The sequence below is a fragment of the Triturus cristatus genome, chromosome 12 (assembly GCF_964204655.1).
Source record: "Triturus cristatus chromosome 12, aTriCri1.1, whole genome shotgun sequence".
In the NCBI taxonomy this organism is placed as follows: Eukaryota; Metazoa; Chordata; class Amphibia; order Caudata; family Salamandridae; genus Triturus; species Triturus cristatus.
In genome coordinates this window covers 605,779,230-605,792,815 of record NC_140595.1, presented here as the reverse complement: position 1 = coordinate 605,792,815, position 13,586 = coordinate 605,779,230, and the positions used below count along the sequence as shown (strand labels likewise).

Here is a 13,586-nt window from a genome sequence, read left to right as displayed (position 1 = left end):
CTTCTACTCCCTCGCCTGCTTCTTTTCTTCCCCCTCCTCTCCTCTCGGTTTCCTTTCTTCTCACACCTCAACTCTCTGCTTCTTTTTCCTCTAACACCCCGGCCTTCTGCTTTCTTCTAACCCTCTTCCTCTCCACTGCTTTTCTTTGAACCCCTTGGCCCTCTGTTCCTTTTTTCTGATCCTCGGCTCTGTGCTGAGGGTCCGCAAGAGAAAAAAAGCGAACAACCAGAATCAGAATTGCAGTGGTGCTTCTAGGAGTGAGTCATAGCACAATAAACTGAGCGCAAGGACACACGCTGAGAGTCGGACACCTTTATCCAGAGCAAGGCCCTCCGGTTTGGGAAAACCCATTGCCAGTTTTCCATACTCCATAGTGGGAGTGCATGTTGTGGGCAGGGCACAAGTCCTAAAACAAGCATTGGCATAGCCAATAGGTCTCGCCTTTGGGACCTTATACGTGTTTAGCCATGCAACAGTTGTTGTTGCACCAAGGATATTTTGCTGGCTAACTAAACACTTATAAGGTCCCAAAGGCGAGACCTATTGGCTATGCCAATGTTTGTTAATATTTGTCTCACCTCTTGCCAATCTAATAAGTTTTGGATTCTTTCTTGTCTTATCCATTGGAAATGATGAGGTGGGAACTGGGGTCAGATTCCACAACTGAATGCTGGATGTCCATCATTGGATGAACTCAAACTGCCTTAAACGTAATGTAGGAAAAACAGCCTACTTTTTGGAGCCCAATCATCTTTTTGGATTCCATCTGCTTGGCCGGCTATTATGGGTTCTATCCCAACACCGCTAGATAAGGCTCTGATTCTGGGGTGATTATGGATAAGAAAATGAATTTCGCTGATCAGGTGAATAAGCTCACCTCATCCACCCTCTCCACCCTCAGAACACTCAAAAAGATCCCGCCTCTAATTCCTGATAAACTCCCCCTAAAAAACTTGTCTCTTTTCTGATCCTGTCAAAATAAGGCTATTGCAATAGCCTTTTACTCACCCCCCCTAAATACTGTATCAACAAACTACAAGTACTTCAAAACACTGTAGCTAGACTTCTGTTAAAAATTCCCAAATTTTGCTCAGTATCTCGGGATATGAAAAACTTGCACTGGCTTCCCATCAAACAAAGACCACTTTCTCTAGCCTATGAGACTCTTCATGATCTTAGCCCTGTGAGACTCTTCATGATCTTAGCCCTGTTTTTATTCAAATGGTATCTCCCCAACAGAAATCTACACTCTGCTAATGCTAAATTAGCTGTACTACCTAGGTTCCAAAGAGTCCGGTGGGGTGGCAAGAGCTTCGTGCTGGAAGCATCTAAGGCATGGAATGCCTTACCCCTTTTCATCGAAACGACACTGAGTCTTCGTCCTTTCAGGAAAGTCTTAAAGGCATGGCTGCATAGGTCTTGATAATTCCGTGGTCTCTCTGCTCTGCTCTTTCTGCAGGAACCGAATAGCGCCTAGACACCACTGGGCGCTAGTGCGCTCCTCAAATCCTGCTAACATAAAATAAATGTGAATGGTTAATACAGATGCGCAATTCATATTGGCACCAGAACAAACATTAAGCAAATCTATCTCATTTAATTCAGTGGCAGTTGGAAACCTAATTTTACCACGAGTTCTAGAAAGATCATAGGAAATTGTACTTTCTTCGCAGGCAAACCGCAGGTGGGTCATGTGCATTTCGGATTGATTGCTTTCTACCATGCCTGAAGAAAAATAGTGGTGATGCACCTCAACAGCACTCATTTAGGCCATTCCGGCTTACTTTCAAGGGGTGTATTGAGCTGGAGAAACATCTGGGCAACTGAGGGGGGGATCCGCTTCTTCTAACAAGCCACAGTGGGAGAGATTTTCTATCCAGGGTTATGATTTGCTTTGGCATAGAACCTTTTCACACTTATCCCATTTGTTTCTGCAGGTACCACATAGACAGCGACCCCGCAGGATGGCTCACCATTAACCCTGACACTGGTATCATAACTGGGAATGGCAACTTGGACCGCGAGGCAAAGACATTTTTGACAAATGACGTTTACAAAGCCTTAATCTGTGCGACCGACAATGGTAAGCACACCTTCCACTACTGGTTATGGTAAACATCTGTATTATTGGCATTGTACTCCTGTTGGCGGTGCACATTAAATCTGCTTCATTGGCAGTGCATTCAGTTTTCAGCTCTCCTGGATACTTGTCTTTGGTGCCTTAGTTCTGACCACAGGATACCCATGTTCACAAATAAATGACATGTTAGGTCTGTACAAGGCTCCTGGGCACTGGCTCCCCTGGTCCTCATCACATCACACGTCAGACCTTTCATTTTGCCTCCGAAACGGCTGCAAAATGTCACAGGGCTTAGTGTCAATGTTACTTAAACTAGGCATTCCTCGTAATTCTGGTTTCTAGGCACCTGTGTCATTCACTGGTTAGTCTGGTCTCTCTGCACCTTTCAATCAATCGGTCAGGTCCTGAAGATGTGCAGAGGGGGAGCGTCTGATGTTGACTGGGAGCTCGTTCCATGTCTTTGCTGCGATGTAGGAGTAGGCCCTTCTGCCTGCTCTGGTTCTGCGGATGCGTGGGGTTTCTGCCAGGGTGAGGTCGGCGGAGCGGAGGTTCCTTTTGGGTACGTGGAAGGAGACTCTTTCGTTGAGGTTTTGGAGTCTGATGTTGTGGAGGTATTTGCAGGCATGGGTGAGTAGCCTGAAGGTTACTCTTTTCCCCATGGTGAGCCAGTGGAGGTCTGGTAGGTGTGGGGTCATGTGTTTGTGTTGTGGGGTTCCGAGGACAAGTCTGGATGTGGTGTTCTGGATGGTTTGGAGCTTGTGTAGCAGGGTTTTGTTGATTCCGGCGTAGAGGGTGTTACTGTAGTCCAGTCGGTGTTACTGTAGTCCAGTGTGGGTGACGGTCTTTCTGCATTAGTGGGGGATCCACTTGAAGGTCTTGCGGAGGGAGTTGAAGCAGGTCGAGGCGACGGCGTTGATCTGGCGGGTCATGGTGAGGGAGGAGTCTAGAATGATGCAGAGGTTCCGGGCGTGGTCTGTCGGGGTCGGTGGATTTCTGAGGGCAGGGTGCCACCAGGTTGTCCTTTGCTGTCCAACAGGTTTAGTTCAACCTCGTCGTCTGTACTATTCACACCTTGGACCATGGTCGCAGGCTACCATTCACAACTTAATCTTGGACTCGGAGAGCTTCTACCTTTCACATCTTAGTCCGATCTCTCGACACCTGAACCGTTCACACATTGGTCCTAGTATTTTAGCACCAGTGCCATGTATAACTTAGCCGTAGTCACTAAGCACCTATAAGCTTCACACTGTCATCTGTACTATTCAACCCTATCCCATTGTCTCAGGGCAGCCGATTAATGAAACAGTACCCATAAAACCTTAGTCTTGTATAGGCAGCTGTGCTTTTCACAACTTCATTCTGATTTCTGGGTGCATATACTCTGAATTCATCCACCCGCACCAATTGCATCTTAGGCCTGGACAATGGAAATTTGTGCCAATCATGTTATCATAGTTATTTCTATGTACCCATAGCCTCCCCATTTAGCCCTGCTCTCTACACATCTGTCATTTCATACTTTAGTCATGATTTCTGGGCATATGTGCCCTCCCACATCGTAATCTGTTCTATCGGTACTATGACTATTGCACATGCCCTACGCAAACTTGCCAAAATGTGCCTTGCCATAGTGCTTTATTTGTTAGTGTTTGCCGGTGTTCAATACCAGCACCTAATTCTTAACATAGACACTTTTTTATGACCGTCCAACACATGGTGGTGCTGTCTGCTTATTTCCAGCAGAGCACATCGGTCTAGAAATGCAATATATATGCAATAAAAAATTGTAATATTTGTGTGTCCTTAGGTAATTGGTGCTGGTGTTTTGCAGCACTGTCAGGGGCAGTGAGTGGTGCAAATTCCTTCCTTATCTATACCTGGGGCCCTGGCATTTATTTATATATTGAGAACTTGAGCACTGTTCTCCACCCATCAGTAACTGATGTGCAGCATGACTGCATGTGCAAGAAAGTAGTGTAAATGGATTGACATGTTTTTTCCAAGTTGTTGACAGTCGGTGAATTAAATACAGTAGCACTCTCGTATTTACCATTGTTGTCAAGCAGGCCCACGCACACATCCATAAATCCTGCGTCTAAACTCTTGAATGATGCTAAGGTGCTTATAGCGGCAACCTGTATTCTATGATGCATCGTGGTCATGCACTTTCTTACTTTGGATTCTCCTCATACTGTGTCGCGCACACATGCACTCCTGGCTGCAGGTATGTAACTTTGCTGATGGAATTTCTCCAAAATATAGTTTGAGTGGCGATTGTTCACTTGTGCACGTTTGTCCTTGTGTAACTAGCAGGGGGTGGGCCACGCAGCCAGTATTTAATTTGTGTAAAGAAAAAAAATGTGCCAGGGCTCAAGATATTCTTAAGGAGGCCACTGCATCTTGTACCTCGTACAGGCTGAGGTGGTGCTGCCAAATACTAGTATCAATGCCACCTACTAGCCATCATCCTCCCACAAATGTGATTATTTGGACTGTACCTTGTGACCTAAATCCATAAGAATGGCCTAAGCAAGTTGGCATTATTATAATTTTTTATTGTATATCAAAATGTTAAACTCTAACTTGGGGAGATTGACCACCGAATTCCTTCTTCACAAGCAGAAAGACACTTGGAGCCCTTTCTAGACATAATCCAGGTCCCGCAGGATAGGCTCTTGTATATTCATTTTAGGTTCGGCACACATCCTGTCAACGAAACCATAGCTTAATGGCACTCAGGCAACTTAGCCTCTAAGGAATGTACATGCTGCAAGGCCCCTAAAGAAAGTGTCGCCCACGTCATGTTCGCGTGCCAAGCGTATTCCACTCCCCAGGCCAAGTGGCTAAAACCGGTTTGTCGGCAATTGTGCTTCCGGGTGCATCATGTTGCCTCAAGACCACTTTTTGTCTGCAGCGTGGCCAAGTTTCTAAGCCACGCATGGGTAATTAGAAGGAAGACCTTGAAGCAGAAGCCCACAGCCGCGTGAGGCCAATGTGTTGTCGACTTTGGGCTCCCAAGATATCACACCAAGGCTTTTTTATGTGTCTTACTTTGTTCCCATTTTACTGCTAGTATTTTTCGGCTGGGCGTTTGTAAGATAGGCCCATTAGAAATTGGGCCATCTAATCGATCTTATGCTGATATGTCTAATCCTTATTTTAATATTTTAATCATGTCATCTTGTTTCCTATCTGCACTATTGATGGTTTGGCTGTGGTGTGCTGATAGCACGTTAGATGACAGCCTAAGTATGGTATTAGTGTGGCCGGGTAGCATGCACTGGAGTAGCTAATTTCTTCGTGGTCATTCAAACAGCTAGGTCCTTAGACTTTTCCTGAATTCCCGGAGCGATTGGGTGGTCCTGAGGTGCAGGGGAATGTTGTTCCAAGCTTTGGCCGCCAGGTGTGAAAAGGAGCATCCTCTGCTTTTGCTTCGGCGGATCCAGGGGGGTGTCTGTGAGGAAGAGGGAGGCAGAACGTAGGTGTCTGGTCGTTTGGTGGAAGGGCATGTGTTCATTGATGTATGCTGGTCCTTCACTGTGAAATGATTTGTATGCATAGGTCAACATCTTGAACTGGCATCTCCTCTGGATCGGGTGCTAATGTAGCTTCTTGAGGTGTGGTGTGATCATAGCGAGGCTTTGAACTAGTTAGTTTCTCGTATATCTCATAGATATCAACAGCAGGCACTTAACTCCCTTAGCAATCTTTCTAGCAAAATGGGTGTAAAATAAATGCAACTTATCTGTTTGGATGTTCAAAATCCAGCAAACATTAGATAGTGCACTTTAGTGAGATAGACAACATTGCAAATGAAGAGTCTGTCTCCTGCAAGTTTTTGAGACAGACAGACAGACCCCCCCGAGTTACATTGGTAATCTTTTGTTGTGCTACAAGATTTGCTAAGAATGCAAGCCTCTGTCGGCCTAGGCAAACGTCTGTTCTTGCTTAATTGTAGAGCTGGTTCTGAATCGCTATCCTTCACACCATCCTGCGCCCAGGGCCCTTGTACCTCTGTAACTTTACTACAGCTCTCTCTCTGCACCTGTGCCCATCACACCTTACTTATGTTCAAGGCATGTGAGCTGTAATCACATGTTTTGTATACTCCTGCCATCTAGTATTGGGTCTGGATGTTTGCAAGTTGTTTTTCTTTGAAGAAGTCTTTCCAATCAGGAGGTAAAGGGACTCCTCCTTTCGGGGATAGTGCGCATGGGCATAGACTCCATTGTTAGATTGGTTTTTTCGCCATCCTGTTCGGACGTGTATTGCTGTGCTCCAGTTTCAAGCCTTTCTTTGGGTTCCCCTCGGTGTGCAATCCACTCTACCCTCGACAGTATTGTTTTGTACATCTGAAAGAGACCGTTAGTTATAGATTTCTTACCTTTAGAATTACCCCCAGGCGTCAGACTGGATCCGGAGAATTTTTTCGTCAGCCTAACCCCATTGCGAGTCAAAAGGTGGCGTCGGTCGGCTCCGCGTTCGTCGTTGTCTTCGTGGTCGACGGGATGATGTTGCGGTAGCCACTTAAACGCCACCCTCGCGCGCTGACGTCAGTCCTTTCTTTTTTCGCACCAGCCAGCGCAGATGCCGAGAGAGTGGTACCTCCAGTCACTTTGACTGATTTTTTGCGACTTTTGTCAACACTGTTTTTTTAAGTCTATCGACTCCTGAGGCACGCAGGGATGTCCAGTCGTCCTCAGCCCGGCTTCAAGGCTTGCGACACCTGTTGCAAGCTGATGTTTGTTACGGACCCGCACCCGCACCGCGTGTGCCTAGGGTGCATGGAGCACGACCATGATCCCAAGTTGTGCTCTGCCTGCCGGACCATGAATCCAAAGTCTTTGTGGGAGCAGTCCCGGTAGCTTCTCGAGGCCCAGCAGTCCGCTCTGTGCCATTCAAGGTGTGGGAGGTCGAGGGACCCGTTGTGGAGTCCCCACCACTCGTCATCGAAGTCTTCGCAATCCTCAGGTAAGTCGAAGCACAAGAAGTCGAAGAAGTATCGTCGCCCTTTGACTTCTCCCCGTCCATCGTCTGACGCAACAAGGCATGTGGACGGTGCCTGTCCTGTGGCTCCGCGTGCGGATCCTGAAGGGTCGATTCAGTTTCCCTCCCTTTCCTTGAGCCGGAGCGACCCCCTGCCCTGCTTCGGAGTTTCTACGAAACAATGCATGCCATCTTTGGGCAGTCCAACTCCCCAACTCCTTGAGGCCCTGCGGACTTCGCTGGGGGCCTTCGACGCCGGCGGCTCTGGCTCCACAGGATCCGGATTGGCACCAGTCGACCTCGTAGCACATCCCCCGGTGCAGATTTCACCAGTAACACATCCGCAGCCGACGCCGGTTGTGTCCCCAGCTGACGACTACCCTGGCCTCCACCCAGACTTGGACACGGAGCCGGACCAACGTCGGCCGGATCCAGCGCCGAGCGGTACCTTTATACCTCTGTTCTACCCTAGTGTTCCATACTGGCCAGATTGCAAACCAGAGGAGGGTGAGGGGGACTGGGACAGGGAGGGATCTGTAGACCCTTTAGCTGACCAGTTCGATGAAGCGGACTGGAGCGAGGAGTTAGGGGAAGCCAGTGGTCTGTATAGCTCCCCAAAACTTGGCATGCTGCCTCCTCCTACCGTGGCTAAGTAGGAGGGTGCTTCATACGCAGTGGTGTTACGTAGGGCAGCTGAAGCCCTCAACCTCGAGCTACCTACAGTGGCGGTCAGGACAAATCTCCTGAAGGAGGTGCTTCAACCGCCACGGCCTTTTCAGAGCCCCTGCTGCCTTTCAATGAAGCCCTTACTGACATCCTTTTGGGCACCTGGTGCAGGCCCAACACAGGGGCTCCTGTGGATAGGATGATTGCCAGACGCCATCGCCTGGCTCCGGGCGACCCCTCTTTCCTCTCCCAACACCCCACCCCTGAGAGCTTGGTGGTCCAAGCCTCTACATCCAAAGGCGCATTCCCTAACGCACCAACTGATAAGGAATCCAAAAAGCTAGGCCATCTTGGGAAGAATATGTATTCTAATTCCAGGTTGGGACTGCGATCGGTGAACACTGCATGTCTGTTGGGCCGTTACACCCACCCCATGTGGGTTACGGTAGCGCAGGTGCTGCCACAGTGCCTGGAGGGGGCCCGGGCTGTGCTCTCCTGTGCAGTCGCCGAGGGGAGAGACGCAGCCAAGTTTACCAATAGATGTGGACTGGACACTGCCGACTCGCTAGGCAGGACGATTTCAACATCGGTAGCCCTTTAACGCTACACCTGGCTGAGGTCGACTGGTTTTTCTGGGGATGTTCAGGCTACCTTGCTAGACATTTCTTTTGATGGCCGTCGCTTGTTAGGAAACAAAGCAGACCACGTGCTAGAGCGCTTCAAGGACTCCCGGGCTATGGCCAAGTCCTTGGGCCTCTCCAGCCGCCCTGCGCAGTCTGCATTTCGCTCCTTTCATGGCTACGGAAGGGGTGCCCCGCCATGTTCCACCCAGAGCCACAGACTGGCGCAAGCCGTTCAGCCACTGCGCGGCTGGGAATGTGGGACACACTGTTGTGGGTCTGGGGGCCAGCAAGCAGGCAAGTCCACCTGCACCCCTTCTGTAGCAGCCTCCAAACCCTCTTAGTCTGACCTTTCAGGGACACCAATCGCCAGTGGGCAGCAGGATTCGTCATCACCTCCTCCACAGGCACACCATCATGTCGGACAGGTGGGTTTTGCAAATAGTCTGAAGGGGCTACTCCCTCCCCTTCGAGACTACCCCTCCATCCATGCCACCTCCGTACCATTGCATGTTGGAGGATCATTTGGCCCTTCTCCAACAGGAAGTTATGGCTCTTGGCCAAGGGAGCTATCGAGCGAGTTCCTGCCCCAAAAGTAGGTCGTGGTTGCGAATACCACTACTTTCTGGTGTCCAAGAAGGACAAAGGCTTGCATCCCATCTTGGATCTCAGGAACGTCAACCGCTTCCTCCTGAAAGAGAAGTTAAAATGTTGACGCTAGCTCAGGTCCTGTCTGCCCTCGACCCTGGAGAGTGGATGGTAGCATTGGACTTGCAGGACGCTTACTTTCACATCCCTGTCCTGCCGGCCCACCGGCGTTACCTGCGATTCACGGTAGGCCACGAGCACTTGGTTTACCGTGCTCCCCTTTGGCCTTACCAGCGCTCCTCGGGTGTTGTCAAAAGTGATGGCGGTGGTCGCAGCTCATCTGCGCATATCAGGGGTTCCAGTCTTCCCCCTATCTCGACGATTGGCTGTTGAAGGCGAGCTCGCCCCAGGCAGTTGTCTCCCACCTCCAGACTACAGCGGACCTCCTGCACTCACTGGGTTTCACTATAAACGTGCCACAGTCACACCTGATTCCCTCTCAGAAGCTCCTTTTCATCGGAGCGGTTCTGGACACGACACCGTTTCGGGCTTATCCTCCTGAGCAGTGAGTCCGGCATATTCGTGCTATGATTCCGATCTTCCAGTCTCTATCCTGGGTTTTGGTCAGAATGACCCTGAGGCTGCTGGGCCTCATGGCCACCTGTGTCCTGCTGGTAGATCATGCCAGGTGGCATATGCGGGCTCTGCAGTGGGACCAGAAGTTCCAGTGGGCACAACATCAGGGGAATCTATCCGATTGCGTTCAGATCTTGGGGGGGTACTGCACGACAATTGCAATGGTGGCTAACGAACCAGGATTTGGTCAACGGCAGATCCCTCTCCCTTCCCCAACTGGAGTTCACGGTGGTGACCGATGCATCACCTCTGGGGTGGGACGGCCATATGGGAGAGGTGGAGATCAGAGGCCTCTGGCGGAGTCCGGATTTCACTTCAACCTTCTGGAGCTCGGGGCGATCCATCTTGTGCTAAAAGCATTCCTTCCCTTTGTCCGGAGAAGAGTAGCGCAGGTGTTCAAGGACAACACCACAGCCATGTGGTACTGCAACAAACAGATCCAATGTCAAATAGCGACTGCACACCTTCCCTTCGTGTCAGATTCAGTTTAAACTAATTTTGCGAATGCGTGCGTGCAAGCAGCGTGCTGTGACCGTCCCTGCACAGCATCTGTATGAATGAAAACTACCAAGGGGGGGCGACTATCCCGCCCCCATCTGCTGCACTGCTGAACTGAGGAAACTCCTCTGAAAATGCGCTGCATTTTAACCAAAGTATTCCATAGTAATCAATAGTAATCCAAAAGTATGTCATTGTCTGAGAATACCAATTATGCAATCTTTTGAAGTCACTCCAGAGACAGTGTTTTCCGGTTAGAATATTTTATTTAGCATTTTCAAATGTCTAATGCTGCTGTATGCTTAAACATAGACATGTGCTTTAAACATTCCTTCGAGCTGGCACTTGTAAAACAACCCAATGCATTTCGAACCGTGAAAGTTCTTCGTCAGGGGTACTGTAACAAATCAAAAAGAGCTGCATAAACAACCATGCTACATTGACGAGATATGAAAGTAGTACAAAACTAAAGTGAAGAAATTATCCCCAAATTTTACATAACCCCCCTCCATCTTTCTCCCCCTCGTGATTATAACTAAAATCGCAAACATTGCAACAAAAGATAACAAAGGAAAATGATCTCCCATCCTTTCCAACAAACAGGGCAGGGTGGGGTCGTGGACCCATATGTCGAGGCCCTCCGCCTCTGGACATGACTGGAACATCAGGGCATATCCCCGGTGGTTCAACACCTGGCAGGTTCACTGAACACCAGGGCGGACAAACTCAGCCGCAGGTGCATGATGGATCATGAATGGCGTCTTCACTCTGAAGTTGTGCAAGGTATTTTTCAGCAGTGGGGTGAGCTTTGGTTAGATGGATTCGCCACCGAAGAGAGCGTGCAATGTCAGCAATTCTACGCGTTGGAATTTTCAAGGCGGGACTCGCTAGGTGACGCTTTTTGTTGCGAGTGGAATTGCGGTCTTCTATACACCTTTCCGCCTATACCACTTCTGCCCAGAGTGCTGAAGAAGATAAAGCACAACTGTGCCCAAGTCATTCTTGTGGCTCCGGATTGGGCACGAAGAGTCTGGTATCCTGAGCTGTTTAACATGGCCATCGATCCTCCGATCAGACTGCCTCTTCGGGAGCATCTTCTATCGCAGCATCAGGGGATAGTCCTCCACCTGAACCTGTCCAGCCTCCACCTCCTTGCGTGGAGATTGAGCGGCGGCAGTTGATCGCTTTTGAGCACCTTCCTGAAGTCTGTAATGTTATCTTGGCAGCCAGGCGTCCCTCCATGAAGACGGTATACACCTGCAGATTGAACAAATTTGTGGCATGGTGCACAGCAAAGGCTGTGGATCCCCTTTCCGCACCTCTCTGAGGTTCTCTTGTTGCATCTTTCTTTGGCCCAGCAGGACTCTGCTCTAGGCACTCTTAACGACTATCTCTCAACCATTTCAGCCTTTCTTAGGCTTCCTGATCAGCCTTCTCTTTTCAATTCCCCTGTTGTAAATCGCTATCTTAAGGGCATTACTCGTCTTTTTACTCCTGTTCCCTTCGTAATGTCTCAGTGGGACTTGAACTTGGTTTTTACTTACCTTATGTCTGCTTCCTTTGAACCACTACATAACTGTCCTCTTAGACTTCTCACTTTAAAGACTGCCTTTCTGGTTGACATCACCTCTGCTCGCAGGGTGAGTGAACTCCAGGCTCATTCTTCAAAACCTTCTTTTCTAGCGGTCGATCTGGACAAGGTTGTCCTTCGAACTTGACCCTCTTTTTTTTTTTTTCCCCCAAAGTTGTGCCTTCTTTCGACATTGATCAATCAATCACTTTGCCCACCTTCTTTCCGCCTATGCATCCTTCTAAGGAGGAAGAGAGGCTCCACCGCCTGGATGCAAAACGTGCGCTTTCATTTTATTTGGATCGCACCAAGCAATTCTGGGTGGATGACCAGCTCTTTGTTGATTTTGTGGGCGCCATAAAAGGTCGAGCCATGCACAAATGGACCATCTCCAGGTGGGTCACTTTGTGCATTAAAGCTGGCTGCTCTTTGGCAAAGAAGGGGCCTCCAGTGGGACAGCGCGCCCATTCCACCAGGTTGACTGCAGCTACCACTGCTTTGGGACGGGGAGTCCCCCTCAATGACATCTGTCAGGCAGCTACGTGGGCATCTCTGCACACGTTCACAGAACACTGCCTGGACAGTCAAGTCCGGAGAGATGGCTTTTTTGGCCGTTCTGTTCTCCGGGACTTTCTGGTGTGAACTTAGTTCGCAGACCCACCTCCGGGGTTGGTACTGCTGGGGTATCTATTCTAAAGGTAAGGTATCTATAACTGTCTCTTTCACTTGAACAAGTATCGTTCCCTTCGGTAACGATATATCTGTAAGAGACCTAGATTTGTTATAGATTCCTTACCACCCCACCCATCCTCCCCGTTCTGCGTACTGACTTCTAGGGTCAGAGAATCCCTTTCAGGGCCCTAGTTTTGTGCACCAGTGGTCAGTATCTTAAATGGCTTCTGGTGTAACAGAACTGACGTCCGCATGCGAGGGCAGTGTCTAAGTGGCTACCGCGATGTCATCCCGGTGACCACAACGCCAACGACGAACGTGGAGCCGACCAACGCCACCTTTCGAACGCAGGGGTACTGCTGATGAAAAAATTCTCCGGGTCCATTCTGACGCCTGGGGGTAATTCTAAAGGTAAATAATCTATAACTAATCTGTCTCTTAAAGACATATCGTTACCAAAGGTAAGTAACTTGTTTGACTATTCCACCTCTCCGCGTATCGCATCGGTTGAAGAAAATTTCTATTTTGATTGGGAAACATGTGGAAGGCCGTCGGGCTGAACCACGTCGGTCCACTTCACAGTGGATGGAACGGACTCCATTCAAATTCTGTCCCCTGTGCCACGCAAAGTATCCATGCACCGACTCACATGAGTGTGCAACTTGTGCTTCTCTCCGGAGCACAACGAACAGGACTGCGACGCGTCCAGATAGTTTGGATCAAAGAAAACGCTCCGCGATCGTCTGGCCCAACTTTGTGAAATGCAAAGCCAGAACATCGAATACATGCCGGACTACTTCGGTTAAGGTTCAGAGCAGGAAGAATTCAATGCACAAGGGGCCGAAGAGGAGCAGGTAGAACCTGTATCCATTCGGAATCGGACTCTGAGATGGAAGGAGACATACCGCAAGGTCAACGTCCCATGAGGGCCAAGAACCCTTTGCCCCGAAATCCACTTCAGCCCAAACAAAAGGCTTCGGTTACACCACCAGGCCACGATTGGCATCGAGAAGATGTTTCTAACGCCTCGCCTCCCTGCTTGGCACCGAAACACATCGTTAAGCCTTCCGGCTTGGGATCAAGTCAGCCAAAGTCGGGCACCAAGCCGAAACCTTCGGGCTTGAAGCCAAAGACCGCTTTGGAGCTGAAACCCTCAACGCCAAAATCGAAAAAGGCTTCCGAATCCAAGTCTTCTGCGCCGAAAAGTAATTCCACCCCGGCACCAAAGTCCTCGGCGCCGAAACTGGAAAATGCTCCTTTGCAACTG

The 13,586-nt window shown here is 49.4% G+C and overlaps 1 protein-coding gene across 2 annotated transcripts in view; it reads left to right on the top strand.

Moving 5' to 3' along the window:
* The window catches only part of CDH1 (cadherin 1), a 186,782-nt gene that overhangs the window by 128,560 nt on the left and 44,636 nt on the right, over positions 1-13,586 (top strand). For both annotated transcript variants that reach the window (XM_085639938.1, XM_085639939.1), the window contains exon 11: positions 1,938-2,083. In XM_085639938.1, coding sequence (XP_085496064.1) covers positions 1,938-2,083 — 146 coding nt within the window. The remainder of the gene's footprint in view (positions 1-1,937; positions 2,084-13,586) is intronic.